The following is a 19351-nucleotide window of genomic DNA, read 5'->3' as shown; positions in this document are numbered from 1 at the left end:
GATGTAGTTAACCGCTGCAAAACTTTAGAAACTTCAGACTTTAGAAGGTCCATGCCAGGAAAAAAAGTGTTGACCATCTATTTAAGATCTTTTGAAGTGACGTAACTTTTCCCATAACTATATAAAGCTTTAAGCTCATATTCTTCTCAATTTTTTGCTCACAGTGTATCAATTTTTCCAGCATAACTTTTTATTTTTCACATTTTTCTTTCAATTTTTATTGTTTTTTTTCATTTTTCTTTTCTTTTTTTTTTTGGCAGAGACAGGCTTCCATAAAAACCACAAAACCAAGAAGTCAGAGATTCATTAAAAACAGCTGAAGTGTAAATGTTTGTACTCCAAGAGCGGAGAACCAAGATTGACCTTAAAGACTGACGATGATGAGACACAACATGAGTCATGACCTTTTTTAAATTTATTGTTATATATATATGTATGTATGAATATACTGGTACCATAGTCATCATATGTCCCTTGTATTAGGTGTTCACATCATATGCAGTCAGTGTTTTTAAAGCATTACGTTGACGTCGCTTCTTTTTTATTTATTTATTCTTACTGTGGCTGTGCATTTTGTAATTACACATAGTGCCTTTTTAATCTTTTAAAAAATATTTTAGTTTCTCTCCGTGATGAAGCTTTAATCTCCGCCACATGTCCCAACGCTTAAAAAAAATCAGATCAATTACCAAGTCACATCCAGTCACGTCACATTTTTTTCCGGCCCGTCATGCATAAAAACCCAAATTCAATTTAAAGCGAGCATCTGTCTGTTACCACGGTCGAAGAGTATAGCGTGTGTATGGCGGACGTGTTAATGCATGTGTGCACGCAAGTGTGTAAGAGTGCGAAAGACAGGAAGAGAGAGAGGAAGACTGTGTGTGTGTTTGTGTGTCTGCGAGTGTGTAATTAAAACAAGTGAACCACCCCCACCTTTTTTTCTTTTTTTTTACACACAGATTATCCCTCCATCCCAGCTGGTCAGAGTTGGATTTGACCACCCGACAACGAGAGAGAGGAAATCTCTTTGGAGCTAAATCCAAATTGGCACCCTTGATTTTTTTTTTTTTTTTTTAGCAAACTGAAAATGTTGGTGTGTTTAAACAATTAATTTGACACTAATATCTAAAACATATTAAGTAGAAAAACACACTGACGTCTCGAAATATGAAAACTGTAAAACTGGTTTTGTAGTTAGTTTTTGTGGCTCTTCAAAGTATTGCTAAATTTTTTGCATGTGTTATAAATCTCCCATCACTGTGTGATCACATCACATCACTGACACATGATTCTGTGTCAGAATGAAAAAACTAAAATAAACTAAAAAAAAATAACAATGAATGGAAATGATTAAGATCACTCAGGCTGGTTATTGAGGGGTTTTTGTGGTCATGTTGCTTTTGTGCTGCCATTTTGAACAAATTTAAGCTGCAAAGGGCAATACGAGCACACTCACAAGGACAGCACAGTGATGCAAAGGTTTCTGCACATCTGTTTGGCTTTTTTTTTTAAACACATGGACTCTGAGAGAGATTGAGCGAGAGAGAGATTTAATATCGCCCTGACTTGTAATGAGGTCAAATCAGTTAACTGGTTCCTCATGTGAAAATGAAGATGCTGGGATGCTGCTCGGTTCTGAGCGCAGCTTTAACTGTCCACTGTGTGGTCAGTGAAAATCCACAGGTCTGTAAAAGAGCTTTATTATCATTCAGTAAAACAATCGATAAAATGTTTAACCTAAGTGCATTACAGACAACCAGGTCCTCAAGGAAAGTCTTTTATATAAAAATGAAGATATTATATTTTTATAGTTTTAACATATCGTATAATGGCCACTATGAGAGTCACTGAAACGGTCTTTAAATATAAATATATCACAAAAAATATGTAAAAATTAGCTTTACACTCATCATACAGCCTAGAAGCTGTTTACGCGCTTAATTACAAAATGAGCTTTCAGTGCATGCATGCTCTTCAAACCCACATCAGTCAGATCAAATTAAATGGTCTAAAGAGATTCAGAGTGTGCGGACAATAATCAATATCAGGCACATGATTCAGGGATCATCAGTACACACAGCCCTTCTTAGTAACTGACACACAAGTTAAATGTGCAATGCAGTATACATGACAAAACAGCTGTAAAAGGTTTCATTGTAGTATATTTTTTTTTATAATGAATATGAAATACTGCTTGTTTTCTGTCATGTGAAAATGCATATATCACCTTCATTTAATCAAAAATGATATTTTGTTGACAAAAGTAGTAAAATGAATCTAATTTTATGGGTTTGGCTTGGCAATGTTTTTTCCTGCATTTGGGATGAGCAATTGCTAAAGTTGTAAGCTTTGGTTAAAACTGTAATATGGTAGAATGCATTAACATATTAAAACCTGAATTAGCACTTTAAAAGTGCCACAGTCAATTAAAACTAGAAACATTAGCCTGCAGGCGAGACTGACTGCCATCAAAACATTTGGACATTTCTATCAAATTTGTATTTGTAGAAAATAACTTATTCAACAAATATATATTTTTAACTTCATGAAACTTTTAGCCAAATCCGTTTTTGATTGTATCGTCAGTTTGTTACTTAGACGCATTCTTTAATACCTTTCTTTAATAATTTTTAATTTGCTGCATATATCTTGCATTTCTCAGTTTGAGAAACCAATTTCTTTTTTGTCTGCCGTTCTCTCAGGGGTTTTGCTTGTCCATTTATTATGCAATCAGAGAGAAGCTTTTCACTGCAGGTAACAGTTCTTGGCCTTGAGGAGGGATGTGTTGCTTCAGACACAAATTTTACTTCATGAGGACTCCTGGTTTTAGCAATAAAAATGTATTAGTGTAAACTACTGTTGTAAATTCCTTGAAGTCATGATGTTGTTTCATTGGCATCTGTCAATGGATAGTTTTATTAATCTGCAAGTAAACACTCTGTTCTCTAATGGCTCAGTCACACTAAAGTAAAAGTAGGATGGCAACCTCCTTGTGACTAGGAAAAATCAGTGATTGCATTTCATTTTTTTTGCTGTTGAAGACAGGTTGTAAGGAGTTGTGGTGGCCAGTTGCTTGCCCAGAGGGTAAGAGATTGTGACTGCACAGTTTGCCTGGTGGGCAGCAACCTGTCTCCAAACAATTGTGGTTCAATTCAGACGGACTGCAGTCACTTTCAGACAGATTGTCGAAGGTTTGCAAATAAATGATTTATAAAGGCAGACAGACTGCAGCAATGTCGGCATCAGTCACACCCGACTTTTGTGTGAGCGCAACTCATCTGTGAGCAATCTCTTTGCTATGGGGACTTGACTCAAATGTTTGCCAACTGGTTGCAGCAAGTGCAGTGTTTAGTTCCCTTATAAAGTGGTGGATAAACAAATCCATTCAACGGAAGACCTTATTCTAAATCTGATTAATCTGCTTCTAACAACTTGGTGCCAGATATCACAAATGACCTTTACAAGTCTTGTGGTTTCCTTACTTCAATGACTCAGAGTTGTATTTGCTGCACAGTGAGGACCAATATGATACAAGGGAGCTGGTTTTAATGTTGTGGCTTTGTCTTGATAGGTCTAGGTCGATATTAAAAAAAGAGTGCGTGATTATGTCTGATGCCATATTGTGATATTTTTAAGATGACGTTTAACTTCAGAGCTGTCCACGGTACTCTTTTGAACATTGTGGCATAACTGACATCTTCCATTAAGAAAATAGAGGCCGAGTTACCTAAACACATTGCATATTCCCTCCATATCTGTTAAAATATAAAAGCTTTTTTTTTTTTTTCTCTTAGACCGTGAGTTATTTCAATGCATATTCTCTGCTGTAAACAAAACAGACAAAAACAATACAATCACCCTCCGTTCAACTGACTCTCAAAGAAAAGTTTCCTCATAGTTTTCCCCAGGCTCCCTGAGTTCAGAGTCTCTGGATACTGATCGGGTCACCTCAGAGAGGCTCAGAGAGGCTGCCCTGGTCACACTATCATAAGATGGTGGGGAGGATGTTACAGTGTCGTCTGCTGTCTCTGCAGCCCCCACAGGCCCATAATGCTGGATCATGGTGGCTATCAGACCCTCTGTTTCTGGAGCATTCTCCACATCCACGACTGTCTCGTAGTTTATCTGTCTGTAGAGGTAGGACGCCTGCTTCATCTGCCGGCGCACAAGATGCCTCCTGTAACACCTCTGGATGACGATCGCAGACACCTCCTCGAGTTTGCGCCGCAGTGTGGAGGTGATGGGCTCGTGGGAAACTTTGGACGGGTTGGTCATCATGAACTTCTCCTCCATTTGCTGTTTCAGGGCATCCATTTCCCCCGACTCTCCCAGGACGCGCTTTGTGAAGGCAAACAAAATATCCAGGCAGTGGATTCTGTCCCCACTGACCATAGGGAGGTCCATGGAGATCAGGTGGATTTTGTTGGGCTTTGGGATACGCAACGGTTCCGACAGAGTGTCAGCAAAGTTCGACAGCATGGAGAACTCAATGAACTGTGTGGCCTCTGAGTCAAACTTCTCCCAAACCTCGTAAAACATTTCAAAGTCATCCTCGCTCAGGGGCTCTGTGCTCTCCTCTGTGGCAACACTGAAGTTCTCCAGAATGATAGCTATATACATATTTACCACAATGAGGAAAGAAATGATAATGTAACTGACAAAGAAAGCTATGCCCACCGAGGGGTTGCCGCAGTTTCCTCGGGTGTTGGTGCCTGTGTTGATGAAGTTGAGGTCACACTCATCTGGGGGGCTGGACATTATAGGGGTGAGCAGGTTGTCCCAGCCTGCCGAGGTGCTGATCTGGAAAAGGCAGATCATACTATTCCCAAAGGTCTCAAAGTTAAACATATCATCAATTCCATCTTGTTTCTTCACATAGGCAAAGTTTGCCATGCCAAAGATTGCATAGATGAACATGACAAGGAAAAGTAGGAGACCAATGTTGAACAGTGCTGGCATGGACATCATTAAGGCAAACAGTAAAGTCCTTATTCCTTTGGCTGCACGTATAAGTCGGAGTACACGTCCTATCCTTGCCAGTCTGATGACTCGAAACAGGGTCGGCGATACAAAGTATTTCTCAATAATGTCAGCAAGAACAATCCCTGAAATGAGAGCAGACAGGAAGTGATTTGTCTCATTGCACAATGACACACTCAAATTAACCTGCAGCACTGTAATTCATATACTGTTCAAAAAACCCTTTTTAATCAGAGTATAACATCAAGTAAATTAAACTTGTGGGATATTGATGTGGTCAGCTGTAATTGCAGCAAAAGGTGGTTCTACAAAGTATTTACTCAGGGGACTGAATAATTACGCACACCCCACTTTTCAGTTATTTATTTGTAAAAAAATGTTTGGAATCATGTATGATTTTCGTTCCACTTCTCAAGTGTACACCACTTTGTATTGGTCTTTCATGTGGAATTTCAATAAAATTAATTCATGTTTGTGGCTGTAATGTGACAAAATGTGGAAAAGTTCAAGGGGGCCAAATACTTTTGCAAGCCACTGTATTATGCTAACCATAGCTCTGTGCCTAGCCACCGCGCAGCACATCATTATATAGCAGCTAGTCCAACTTCAGTAACCCTACAAACGTCACTGCTGTTTAGTTTTCCATCTTCATTTATTTTGGAAGTGATAGCAGAGCTGTACATTTTAATTCTTTCAGAAATCCCTCAGTCACAACATGCTATATCATGTTTAGGTAGAAACTAGCAAGCTAACTTCCTGCTAACTTCTAACTCTGTTAAATTTCATAAATCCTGTTTTCATGGATGCCTGGATGTTAAACTCAATTGTTACTCCTGGTAGAGCAGAACGCTGATCATTTTATTAAAGATGAAAGAATTTAGACAGTGTTTAACTTTCAGCGATGTTAAAGTGACTGTGGGACCTGAAGCAAAGTTTAGACCCAGAAATGGCTAATGAGGTCAGACTTAAAGACTGGTTTGCTTAGATGTTAATGAAATAACAACAGGACAACAATGAGACAACCCCCAAAACAGGTATGTTTTTACAGGTGGACACTCACAATTTTTCCCTCCTTATCTTTTCTGACTGCTTTTTTCACGAGCTTGGCATTTACAAAAATTGTAAACAAAAAGATTTTTTTCACTTCTTACCGACAATAGAGAGAATTATCACCACGAAATCAAAAATGTTCCATGCAACGGTGAAGAAATAACAACGGAGGGCAAAGATCTTGATCAGGCATTCGGTGGTGAAGATCACAATAAAAACCAGGTTGATCTTGTTGAGGATGGACTCCATCCGCTCTGACTGCTCATCGGTTTCCACCATCATGGTCACCATGTTGACAATGATGAGCATCATGATCATAATGTCGAAGGCTTGCTTAGACACCAGATCAAAGAAGAAGGCTTGGATAATGTTCTAGGATCGGGAAAGAACAAGCAAGAAAACAATTTAATTTATATAATCCTTAACAAGGTTTGCAAGGTTAATGATACCACTTCAAAAAAATACAAAATATTTTAAATGTATATATATATAAAGTGCACAGGTAAAAATCTGTATCTTAAAAATGTGCTACATTTGCAATTTACATAGCTTTACCGTGGGTCTGGGTATTGGCTTTTGAGGTTTTTTAGTTCCTAACTTCTTCATAGCATTGTAGTACTTCTTCTGCTCTTCAGTCATGAAGATATCTTGTCCTCCTAAGTGGAAAAGAAAAATATCTCACGTTACTTTCTTTCCTAAAACAATGACAGGAGTTGTTTTCTTTTAAATGTTCAATCTGGGGGAATTAAGACCAAAAATCCTGCCACCTTATTCTTACTATAGAAAATTTTCCTTTGTACTTTTATTGGACTATTCATGCATTTATTTCTGCAGTTTCAAATAATAAGAACTGCACACAAATATCAAGTGATCCCAGCCTGAAATCAGCGTTTTTAATACTCATCTTTCTTTTCTGCTGATTGAAATTGTCAATGATGACACCGATGAAGAGATTGAGGGTGAAGAAGGAGCCAAATATGATGAAGACTACAAAGTAGAGGTACATGTAGAGGTTGATTTCTTTTATCGGTTGTTCCTCCACCTAAAAAGAAATGGGTTCATTAGTCAGTTAGTTAGTTAAAATTTTCATGGTATAGGTGTGGAAGAAAATAATATACTTACTCCTCTTGAATCAACAGCTGCATACATTATTTCCATCCATCCTTTAAATGTAGCCTGTAAATAAGAGAATATAGTACGATGTCATAGTCCAGGCGCTGCATTGTAATGTTATAGTAACAGCTGATTTCATTTTTAGAAAGAAAACTTTTATGATCTGCTGTAAATATCGCAACGTGAGAGAGACTGATTTAAGTGCCTAGACAGAACAGGAGAGGAACAAAACAACAATATGAGTAATGAACAAGTTCTCGAGGTGTTTATTAGCAAAAACAGGCTGGCATCATGTTTGACAGGTTAAAAATAAAATCAACTTACCACTTGCAAAAGAGAAAGGTAGCCAAGCCCCACATTGTCAAAGTTGACCTTGACTTTTGTCCAGTAGAACTGGGTGTCATTCATGGTGAGGCAGTCTGACTTGTTGTTGACCAAAGAGACACTGTGGATGAACCCCGTTCTGTTCACGCACTTTCCAAATTTGCCGGCGAACAGATTGACTCCCATGATACTGAAGATGAGCCAGAAGATGAGACACACGAGCAGCACATTCATAATGGAGGGAATAGCTCCTATGAGGGCGTTCACCACTACCTGATGAGCAAACAAGAAATCAGGTCAGTCCCAGAGAAATAAAGTATATTCTATTGTTGTAAACAGCTTATCTTTGTGATCTCTGTAGTGCACACTAGTCTGGTAATCTTGTTTTCTACAGATGCTATGATGTGATAGTTGAAGTTTAGTTTTCCAATTCTAACTTGAAGCCAGCAGGACAATTTTTCACAGTGATTTACGTTATGACAATCCCTCGTATGATAATACATGTGCTGTGTGTTGATAATCAATTTCACTGTAAATCACATGTATGATTTTTGAAAGTACAGGAAAAGTCAGTGGGATACATAACAATGTGGCGAAACGGTCGTACAAATTCAGGGCATATGGACAGACACACACGTTTATACACATGGCCACTTTATGAGCTACACCTTGCTAGTATTAGTGTGAGACCCCCTTTGTTTTCAGAGCCCAAATCAAAATCACTCAAATCATCTTCCCCCACATTCTGGTGCTTGCTTTGAACCTAAGCTGGTCCTTTTACCATGTCTCCATACCTAAATGAATTGGGTTGCTTCCATGTGATTAGGTGTTAGTAAGCAGGTAAAAAGATGTACCTAATAAAGTGGCAGTTAAATAAACGGGGTGACTGTAGCTCAGGCGGTAGAGCATCTACTGATCGGAAGGTTGGTGGTTCGATTCCTGGCTTCCCCTAGTCTGCATGCCAAATATCCTTGGGCAAGATACTAACCCCAAACCATTGGAGTATGAGTGTGTGTGAATGTTACTTAGAAAGCACCTAGAAAAATGTGCTTGTGCGAATGGGTGTGAATGGGTGAATGCACAAGTTGTGTAAAGCGCTTTGAGTGCTCAGAAGAGTAGAAAAGCGCTATATAAGAACCAGTCCATTTAAACTGTTTGCGAAAACTGCATTAAATCACAATCACTAAAATAAAAGTATAACAGCTAACAGCTACTGTTATAAAAGTATAACAGTACTGTAAAGTTTACATTTAGTATGGCTCGGTACAGCATGTACCCTATAAAACACATATACTGCTGGAAAATCTAGTTGTCAGAACTTTACAGTAATTTCCTTTTTTTACAATAAGACTGGGAACTATACATGTTTGCACAAAGTTTAGGGCTAATCTACCAAGAAGTTAAAGAACTGCTGTCTTTTGCTAGATAAGTAAAGACTTTACATGTAACAAATCCCTGAAATACTACAACTCATCCACAGTGACATCAGTTCCAAAGTTTTACCCACTGAGCAGCTGTTGAGACATTTCTACCTTGTAGAAAACTACTAACCAATTAAGCTGTTGTGGTTGTTCCAATGCTAAAGTTGCTTTATAACTAAGGGTTTATCCATAAGTGAAAGTATATTAATGAGATTAATCAGCATGTTAGTAGCCAACAATGACAGCAAAGGACAGAAAACATATTTCTCACCCTCATGCCCTCAAATCTGGACAGAGCTCTGAGAGGTCTCAAAGCACGGAGGGTCCTCAGGGACTTGATGGCAGTAAAGTCAGAATATCCCAGTGAATTCGCTACCAGGCTTATCAAGGACACCTATGTGGAGTACAGAAAGGTGTATGAACTCTGAGAATCATAAAACAGACATCTGTGCTTAAACCTTTGAGAGGAAACAGCGAAAAGTACTGAAAAAAAAAACAATATCAACTGGTCTTATCAGCACATTTGCCAAGAAAGTGAGTATATTTTTAGCGACTCTTATAAAGAATCAAAAAAACGGAGGAGAGTCGTAAGAGACACATCAGAAACATTTAAAGAGCCATAGTCACATTTTTTGTGTGTATTTTGGGACATTCCACAGTTAGGAACACAAATATTGTATTTTTGAGGTTTAGATTTGATTTGGTTTTTGAATCATCGCTTCAGCAAATTTAGACTTCCACTCTATTCTACATCCAAAAGAGACAAAACAAAATGGTATTCCGCTGTTGAATGACCCTTGGATGACAGCTATGGATGAAAATGGCATGAAAGATATGTGAGAAAGCTTATCATGAAGGATGATGAAAAAACACAGACAAGTATGCACATATGGTAAAAACAGTATCCATGCATGCATACTCAGCTATATATGCATATAAATATGTATATATATCAAATAGAGTGAGTTTTATAAAGAAGTTTAATCTTGCCAAATTTGTTTCCCATTTTGTTCCAAATTGATCCAATAAGTTCATTCAAAACAATTTAGGGCTAATAAGGTCCCAATGATCTGTATTTCTTTATAAAAGTCCTTTAACAAATGCGTTTGGCCAATATATCTAAAGAAGATACTCAAAATCAATTTCAGGACTACAGAAGTCTTTGGCTCCACCACAATACAGACAAAAAAATACAAAAATAAAGCAAAAGTAGGAAAGAAAAGTTTGCTAGGACTTCCTTTAAACATAAAAAACAGAGAACGCTCGGTACCTGAGTTACACCAAACAGGTCACACATGAATTCAGCTGGTGCAGTTCAAAAACAAGACTTTACGTTCCACACTAAACCAGATCTTCTGTAGATAAGCCTCAGATCACATGAAACTGCGTTTGTTTTTGATATAAAAGCCAAGGTCCTGTACCCAAGCGGTTCAAACGATGATTGCTGGGAGCGTTTTTTAAATTATTCTTATTTTAAATCTCATTTTATATGAAAAGCATTTGTTTAGAAACAAGACGGTGGCTTTTGATATCGCAACAAAAAGCGCTTACGAGTGAAGAAACACAGAAGCATTTGTGATGCGGATGCAAGTTTCCAGTCCCAGACTCCATACTCACCTGGGACCTGCTAACTACAACTTACCCTAACAATAGAGCGGTCTGTGGCAATCTGTGTAACAGCAGGTGAAATCAGAGGAAGTCAAGGGCTGCATGCCTCGGGCACTTTGAGTGACTAAACACTTACAGAACCGCATCCAGTTCCCCACAAATGTGTGGCAAAATCCTACTGGGGAACGGCCAAATCCTGACATGAGAGCAGCTGCAAAAATCTACAACGTATCTACTGTTTCAGTGTGAATTAGCACTTAGTTCTGCAGCAAACAGGTTCAGGTATTGAAAATGTTGTCTAGAGCTAATTCACGTGCTCTCCTGTGAAAAATCTGGCATCATTATAGCTATAAATCCCACAAGTACAGCATACATTCAGCTACATCCTCTCACGTCACATGATTTGAAAACCAAAGCAGCAAAGCGTTAACTTACATCCACAATCAGAAAGTCGAGCCAGCACCAGTAGTTTGTAAAATACTTCTTGAAGCCGTATGCAATCCACTTGAGGAACATCTCCAGGACGAAGATGTAGGAGAAGACTTTGTCAGCGTACTCCAGCATCACCTTTATGACTTTTCTCTTTTCAATGTAAATGTCTTCAAATGCCTGCAGTATAAGAAAACGCAGCATTACATTTCCATTGCTCAGCATAAGAAAACCATTTGTGAGAAGTTTTTTCATTAAAACTACAAAAGGCACAATTTGGACATCAGCCAGCTCAACGTCTCATCAAATCTACTGCCGATACTGTTGGTCAATCCAGACGTTAATAATTAATATTGGTATTGGATCAATACTAATCTTTCTAATTAGATCTAGGACCCTTACCAGAGCCCCACTGCTGAGCAGGATCATGAAGATGATGAATGTCTCAAACCAGCTGTGCTCCACAATCTGGTAGCAGGTCTTCCTCAGCCTCCACCAGGCCTGTCCTAGTCCACGGCTGGTGTTGATGTTACAGCACTGGCAGTGTCTCATGCAGACTGATAACCGTGTCAAAAAACAAACCGGCATTTATCACAGCATGAAGGAAAAAAGAAACATTTTACATGAATGCACGTTAGCAGATTTAGTGAAGTTGCTACTTTCGCTCACATTCAGGAAAGCATTCATCAGGCTCCATACTGTCTTCATCCAGCACTGACAAGTTATCCTCTTCCTCTCCAGGCTTCCTTAGATCCACTGTGCTGCCCTCTGACAGGCTGATCTTCTCCTACAAAATAAAGTCTGAGTGTTTACAATCACGTGCCCTCATATGGAAACAGCCCTCAGCTCTTTGACATCTGCATGTGTAAATACAGAATATGAATCTATATTAAACTAGCAAACAGCGATCTGTTCTGGTTGTGTTCCCCAGCCTGTTGTGATACTGCTGATGCTGTTGTCATACATTCATGTCACACATTAAGAGTTTTTTTTTGAAGAAAAAGAAGTTGCAGCACATTTTCCTGCTCCACATGAGCCTGCGTGCATTCATCCCATCAGAGCCGGCGCACCTTGATGGACTTTCAATCTCCTGTGAGGCTTACTGCAATTTTGATGAGATTTCCATGTGTTGTAACAACAACATATTTCATATGATTTACAGGACAGAGGTGCAGCTTCAATCTCGTAAAATGGTACGAAATTTAATCCAGCATTAAAGGGCATGCACGGGATCAGGAAACCAAATTACCAGCATTGCTCATCTTAGAGTTTAAAGACAGTGAGAAACATAATGGACTGATGGCACATCAGAAAGTAGTAATTGATCCCATTTAAGCAAAGGAGATTTATTTACACTCTAGAGAAGACTCAAATACTTAACTATAGGATTTCTTTTTAACAATATTCTTACACATAATATGTTTATCACTTTTGTGTGTGTTTAAAGCTCTGCATATGCAGAGCAGCTGCAGATGCCCAGTTAAGCTGATGGACGATTGGAGGTCCCCCCCGCCCCCGTTTTTCATGATGCCTAGTTATAGTGTGGTGTGCAGCAGCGCATGGGAGGGAAAGAGGAAGAGAGAGCACCAGACTGCAGGCTGCCCAGCTCAGCTGTGTCAGTTTAATCTGCTCTACAGCGCCTGGCTCCACATCTGGCCTGCTCCTGTTTTTCTGCCAGACAGGACAGGAACGACACATCCTCTGCCTCAACAAACGCCCGATCTGCAGGACAGTCTGACTCTAAAGCTTTCGAATGAACACAGTCATAAATCAAAATCTATACAAAAACTGAAGAGTGCTATTGCACTCTCACTGTTGCGTTTTCATGCAAATTAAAGCAACTATACACACGGTGTTAGTTACTGTTGCTGAGTGCACAGTAAACTCATTTCATATGTACAGAAATGCAAACAAGAAACAAACTGTATCTCAGTCATTACAGCTTCGGCCAGTGTTGGTATGTAAGTTAGCTGTCTAATGCTGGGCAAATAATACTAACGCACCTACGGATCAGGGGTGAGCTTTTCAAGCTGCGATGCCTGACCCGTCGAATGCTCGGTGTGCTTCCCTAAGATTCCCTAAGAGGCTTTCAGAAGTGTGCTAAAGACATATCTGTTTAGGCAGGCATTTCAGCGATGCACCGTCTGCTGTATACGTCCTGCGTTTCTAACACTGAAGTTTTGAACTGCTTTAATTCCAGATTCTTTTGTTCAGTTGTTCATGTTTTTATCATTTAGATTTCTATAAAAGTGTTCTGCTTTCAATTGCAATTTTCTTTCCTTTATATTTTAATGATTTCAATTATGTACTCTGTTTGTACTCTTAATAATCATATAATCTTACAGTACTCGTTAATGGGTGTAAAGAGTGCTGTGGACAAAAGTACAGGGAGACCTAAACATCAAACCTACAGGAGTTGCTCAGCCATCCAAACACATGAAGCTGCCAGCACACTGTTTTTGTGCTGATGTTAATGCCAGAAGACGTTTTGAGTCAGAAGAGCATTGGTGACTTTTACTCACTATGCACCTTACCACTTGGCAACCTGATACTGTAACTTTAAGTGGGCTGTAACTCCATGGGTCATTGCTGTGGCTCCTAAAAGCTTTCCCTGATTTTCTACACGTGTCTCAATGGGACTGAAAATCTAAATTCAAAGGATAAGATGTGTGGCTTAAATAGTAATGGCCTCATTTTCCTTTTAGTTAGGGATAATCAACCCCTTTAACATGTGTGTACTAAATATAGCTTTAAGCATAGCTCGGCACACATTCAACCACATCTCATTAACATGTGTGTGGGTGTGCGGGACTCTATGACAGACTGATTCCATAGCATCATCATCATCATCAGAATTAGAAAACACAGATGTTACTAATAATATTTAGGCTACCAGCACAAAACATATATGCTTAAACATACACACATATGTTAAACAGTATAGAGGCTTAAAAAGCTCTGTTTTAGCCACAGCTAGTTTTGAAAGTGTGCAGCCCTTCTGTGTCCAGTCATTAAACATGATAAACTAATCCCGCCATTTTGATATCATGTTCATTCTCATACAGATCCTTTGTAAAACTTAAAAGCTTCTGAAAAATCTTTGAAAAAACTTCAATTATTCCAGCACATCTCAATTTAATAGGTAGATCAGACAATAATTTCAAAATCATAAATTTGTTGTCAACGTGGACTTCTGGAGTTTATCTCAGCATATACAAACAGCAAAAAACCAAGTAATTATTAATTTATATAATAAGAAACACAAGCCAAACAAACAATTTGAGTGTTTCAAATGACAAGATGAGATTTCATTCTTAGCAAAAAGTATGCCGATAAAATCACATTCTCTAAAGTAATGTAATGTAAGTTCAGAGAGCATTAAAGCCTGAAGTTAAAGATTCTGGGCACAACATACTTACCAGTTTGTTTTCTTCATCCTCTGATGACTCTGAGATCTCCTCCTCCTCCAAAAACTCCACATCTGACTCCCCAGGCGCGATAGGAACAATGACAGTCAGGTTTGGGTTGGTCATGTAGCTGTCCTCCTCTGGTACGATGTACTTCTCTCCATAACGTCCAAAAATCCCCCCATTGCTCTCCATGTGATTTCCGACCGGCTTGAGGGCCTGACTGGTTTCCTTGGCTTTGTGTTTTCGACGCTTCAAGCTCCTGTTGCAGAGGTTGATGACGCTTGTGACAATCCAGGAAATGCCGGAATGGATGCGAGCGATGGCAATCTGAATGTTATTCAAGTCCCCGTCTTCGTCTGGAGCAGAGAGATTGTCTGAGCTGAAGGAGCTCAGCAGCAGGGCCAGAAAGAGATTCAGCACCTGTTGTTGACATACCAAAAAATGTATGTTTACTTACATCTGAATGGATGAAACTATTAAACTTCTCTTTATAGCTATTTAGCCGTAACCACTTAAGCCCTTAGCCCCTTTCTCTCTTTCTTTTTTGCATCTACAAATAAGAAACACATTTCAACCAAATTTGCTTATGCACAGAAATGCTACATCCCATTTCCACACAGCCTCTTTATTCAATATGCCACACTCCACAATAAAAGGTGGTGGTGGGTAGTGTGTTAATATCGCCTGGAGCAGAGATCCTTGGTGTGAAAAGGGTTAACAAAGCAGGACATTGTATAGCCATATTATGCTTGTATCACCATCTGATGCGCAAAGCTCTGAATTGTTTAGTATGTATGTATGCTTTATCATTTCACCTAATGCCTGACATGATGTCCCATATATTTTGTCAACATTGGCGAATCCCGCAAAGTTCTGCAACAATGATACGCTCAGGCACATATGGCTGATGTTTTAGGCCTCCTGAAGTCAAGGTTCAAAGCATCCAACTCCTAAGTAATCTGTCTGCTAGCTTAGAGAGCAGCAGCACGGGGCATAACACTGCACATATGTGTGTGTGTCTGTGTGTGCGTTCCCTTCATGGGTGATGTGCACAGTTGGCAAGGATCATCTTTAGCCACTGAGCTAGTCAGAGATGGGGAGCATGAGCAGATGATTAGTGATGAATGCCCTCCGACCTTCTCACCCCTAAGCATCCTGGATAATCCCACAGATAAACTGCTTTCCCACGATTCATGTGCACAGAGAGGTTTCTGTCCATTAAATTCCATAGGGAGCGCTGTTGTGATCTGATCTTTAGGCTAACAAGGCAATGCAGTCAATGAAAGTGTCTCTATCCACTAATAGCATCTATGTGATACTTGAGAAACTGCTATGTACACCTAGAAATATCTAGTATCTTTCTTTTGACTGGGTTTGAATTATGTAAATCTCTTGCTAATTTTTTGTCAAAAGAATTTAAACTTATCCTAACTACAAAAGTCGAGGGAAGCAAGTGAACAAGTAAATAAAACTAGATTTTTACTGGGTTAAAATAGTGCTATACTAAAATACAAGTATTTCTGCATGTATTTCTATTACCAGGATCACCACTGGAACGACACCACATTCAAAGCAAAACAACATTGACTATAAGCAAATCCTGAAAATTCAGCGCGCTTTTGTATTCTTTAATATCAGCTCACAGGAAACGGCTGGCCATATGGGAGGAGCAGTGAATGTGGGTGGGCGTATACAATTAAAACTGAATTAACTGCTGTTTTTTTTAACAGCTGCATGTGTTGGCTTGCAAAATGAGTAAAAATCAAAACTTGGTGTTAAACGGGGTGAACGCTCTGCGGTGTTTGTGCAACACTTGGGTGCCCATTTCACCCGTAAGACTTAGCTCATTAGTGGTGGATAAAAGGGCAGTAAAGCTGCTCCAGCACTGAGTTTGTCTCTTGTCGCTTCAGTTTGCACGGCAACATGTGTAGATAATACACATATGATGCAGCACAAATAACAGATGGTTTTTAAGTTGAGGTGATGTGTAAAATGCAAATGAAAATAGAACAAAATGATCTGCACATCTCATAAATCTATAATCTATTAAACTTGGTAGAAACTCTGCTAAATCTAATCTGAAGCAAGACCATGACACTTTCATTTAATAGAGCATGCTGAAGAGTTGCTCATTTACAGATATACAAACTAATACAGCTTGCAAATTTTAACATAATTAACTTGAAGGATGGTCCATTCACATAATACACAATCAGCAGTCCTCTCTTGTGCCACGTAATCCCAGATTACTTGTGACATCACCAAGTGGATTTGGTAGCATTGAAACGCTACTGCATCGCTCTTAGTCATCAAATACTGTTTAAAGGATAACTTTGCCTGTCTTATAGAACATCAAAAGCACTTCTTCTGTTAAAGACTCATACCCTCCACATATCTTCCATTTTTTAAATCTTTATCAAGGAGCAATGGATTCAATCATTTTGTAATGCTTACAAAAATCCATACTTGATTTATAGGATTTCAATATGTTTAAATAGGCTGAGTAATTCCACGTACTGCCTGGACACCTTTTTTTTAACAAGTCTGTTTTCAGAGTAGTTCAGCCACTGACCTAAGCATTTAAGGTATGTTCAAAAATAACAAACTTTAATTTTCTCAGTCTCCCCTTCCAGGTAATTTCCCGGGGAAGTGCTGCCCCAGTTCCTGCACAGTTGGAGGCAAATCTCAGGGTGGTGGGGAATGACTGCGTGGGTGTGGCTTGCTACCACATGGTGATGTGACAGTAATTTCCACACTGAAAGTTTTACTTTGGGGTCATTTCTGGTGAACAACCGTGTTGCATGTGCTCCTGACATGATGTGAGGATGTTCTCTGAGTTGGGTGGCTATGACTTTGAGATCACTGCTATGAGCAATGTGACGGTTGCGGCATGAAAGTTGGTCAGTTTGTAACAGAAGTTGATGTTTGCTCTCTATGCAAGCGCAGCTGATCAGAACAGGACTTCCAGTGAAAGCTTTCCAATGAAAGAACGTGAAGGAGGGATCAGACAGTTTAAATTAGGACTGGATTCAGTTTTCAGCTTTTTGACTGCACCTCGTGCCTGATCCTGTAGTTGGCATTTGCAGCAGCAATGTGGTGCATGTAGGACTGAGGTAAATGTCACTCAGTGCAACACTGTGGTTGACTCATTTCTACTGTCTGAACTTTGCAGCACAGAGGAACAGGGGAAAGGCCACACAGACACTTCTCAAAAGAAACTCTTATTGAGTTTAATCTTTTTGTGAGCTTTGCCGGTACAAAAAATATAGACTATCACTCAACATAACCTTAAACAGGTTAGAGTTTAAATGCCAAGTCATAATAACTTACCACCAAGTTCCCTATGACCATGACCAACATGAAGACCAGGATGCAGAGGGGCTGGCCAGCCACTTCCATACAGTCCCACATGGTCTCGATCCACTCACCGCACAAGACCCTGAACACAATCAGGAAGGAGTGGAAGAAGTCCTTCATGTGCCAGCGAGGCATCTGACAGTCAAAGGAGATCTTACAGACGCAGTCCTGATAGTTCTTGCCAAATAGCTGCATTCCCACCACAGCGAAGATGAAAACAATGATGGCCAGCACCAGCGTCAGGTTTCCCAGGGCGCCCACTGAGTTGCCGATGATCTTGATGAGAGTGTTGAGAGTGGGCCAGGATTTTGCCAGCTTGAAGACTCGCAACTTATGATAAGAGAAATGTGAAGACAAATGATGCTGCATCTTCAGAATAGACTGACTATTACACTGTACAAGTTGTACAAGTTAACTAGACTTCAGAGTTAAAACCTTAAGAGACTTGTTTGTTTTTAGATGTAGTCTGATTATTAGATATAATGTGCAACATGACAACTCTGTTCCTAGGTATCATCGTTTTTTTTAATGGACATATTATGCTTTGTCCATACTTTTATCTTAGACTTCACCCATTTGAGGACCCTTAGTTCATCAGCTGTCTGTTTCCCATTGCAAATAGTTGAATCTGCTCTTGTGTCTAGGTTTTGTCTTCTGTTCATCAGGAGCTGATCAATCGGAAATAATTAATAAATTTTCTTCAAAGTAACACAGAGAATGAACAAGATTTCCCTCACCAATCTGAAAGATCGCAGGACGGACAGTCCCTCTACATTGGAGAGGCCCAGCTCCATTAAACTGAGACAAACAATGACGCCGTCAAAGATGTTCCAGCCCTGTTGGAAGTAGTAATAGGGGTCCATGGCAATCAGCTTTAGTACCATCTCAGCTGTAAATATACCAGTGAACACCTAGAAAAAAAACACAGAGTGACAAAAAGACATTTAGAGGTGAAAAATCCAGCAAAACACTAGGAATATTATATAGCTACAGCTTAATTAGTAGAGCATTCACTGTCTTTTAGATGAGTTGTTTCTCTTTTGTTGACCACAAATAAACAATTTTACACAACCGCCTTCAAAAGATGTGTAATTTGAATTTTATTAATGAGAGAACTGAAAAAATTTCAGTGAAGGTTTCTGCACACAAACCTTAGTTCAACAGAAAATGTATTTCAATATGTTATTTCATTTTTGTTGTTGTTTTTAATTTATTCATATAAAGGTACATATAAAGTTATATAATTTTAAAATTACTTAATGTATTAATGTATTTATTTATTTAAAAAAAAAAAATACAAATTTTACCAAATGAAAACACACCCACAGAAACCCACATTTAGATAATTGGTGTATCTGGAACAAAAAGTCCTTTTAACTTTTACCAAATCTCTGTCAGAGTCTAAAATTCACCGGTAGGAAGAGATTTCAAAACAGAACTACAGGAAATCAATTCCACCTCTTGCTAAAAATACTCCATGTTATTAAAGATAATCACAAATAGTCTAAAACAGAATCTTTGACAGCGGATCAGCATCACTGTATTTGACCTCCTGTCCTGCACCTGCTTTAAAAAACAACCTGTCTGCAAACAGAGACGGATTATCTGAATGCCGGCCAGTTCAGTTTCCTCTCTGTTCTACTCTCCTCTCCTTATCTA

The 19351-nt window shown here is 39.0% G+C and overlaps 1 protein-coding gene across 1 annotated transcript in view; it reads right to left on the bottom strand.

Moving 5' to 3' along the window:
* Window positions 1-1374: 1374 nt before the first annotated feature.
* The window catches only part of LOC146367161 (sodium channel protein type 2 subunit alpha-like), a 42058-nt gene continuing 24081 nt past the window's right edge, over window positions 1375-19351 (bottom strand). Inside the window, exons 15-27 of the mRNA XM_084911694.1 lie at window positions 18430-18603; window positions 17666-18022; window positions 14345-14755; window positions 11595-11712; window positions 11328-11482; window positions 10932-11105; window positions 9160-9282; window positions 7468-7740; window positions 7153-7206; window positions 6931-7072; window positions 6586-6686; window positions 6132-6402; window positions 1375-5105 (exon numbers count right to left, since the gene is read on the bottom strand). Coding sequence (XP_084767820.1) covers window positions 3877-5105; window positions 6132-6402; window positions 6586-6686; window positions 6931-7072; window positions 7153-7206; window positions 7468-7740; window positions 9160-9282; window positions 10932-11105; window positions 11328-11482; window positions 11595-11712; window positions 14345-14755; window positions 17666-18022; window positions 18430-18603 — 3582 coding nt within the window. The 3' untranslated portion in view covers window positions 1375-3876. The remainder of the gene's footprint in view (window positions 5106-6131; window positions 6403-6585; window positions 6687-6930; window positions 7073-7152; window positions 7207-7467; window positions 7741-9159; window positions 9283-10931; window positions 11106-11327; window positions 11483-11594; window positions 11713-14344; window positions 14756-17665; window positions 18023-18429; window positions 18604-19351) is intronic.

The sequence above is a fragment of the Perissodus microlepis genome, chromosome 18 (genome assembly GCF_051167445.1).
Source record: "Perissodus microlepis isolate ML-2025 ecotype Zambia chromosome 18, ASM5116744v1, whole genome shotgun sequence".
Classification (NCBI taxonomy): domain Eukaryota; kingdom Metazoa; phylum Chordata; class Actinopteri; order Cichliformes; family Cichlidae; genus Perissodus; species Perissodus microlepis.
Note: the sequence above shows the minus strand (reverse complement) of the source record. Positions and strands in the feature narration are given on the sequence as shown.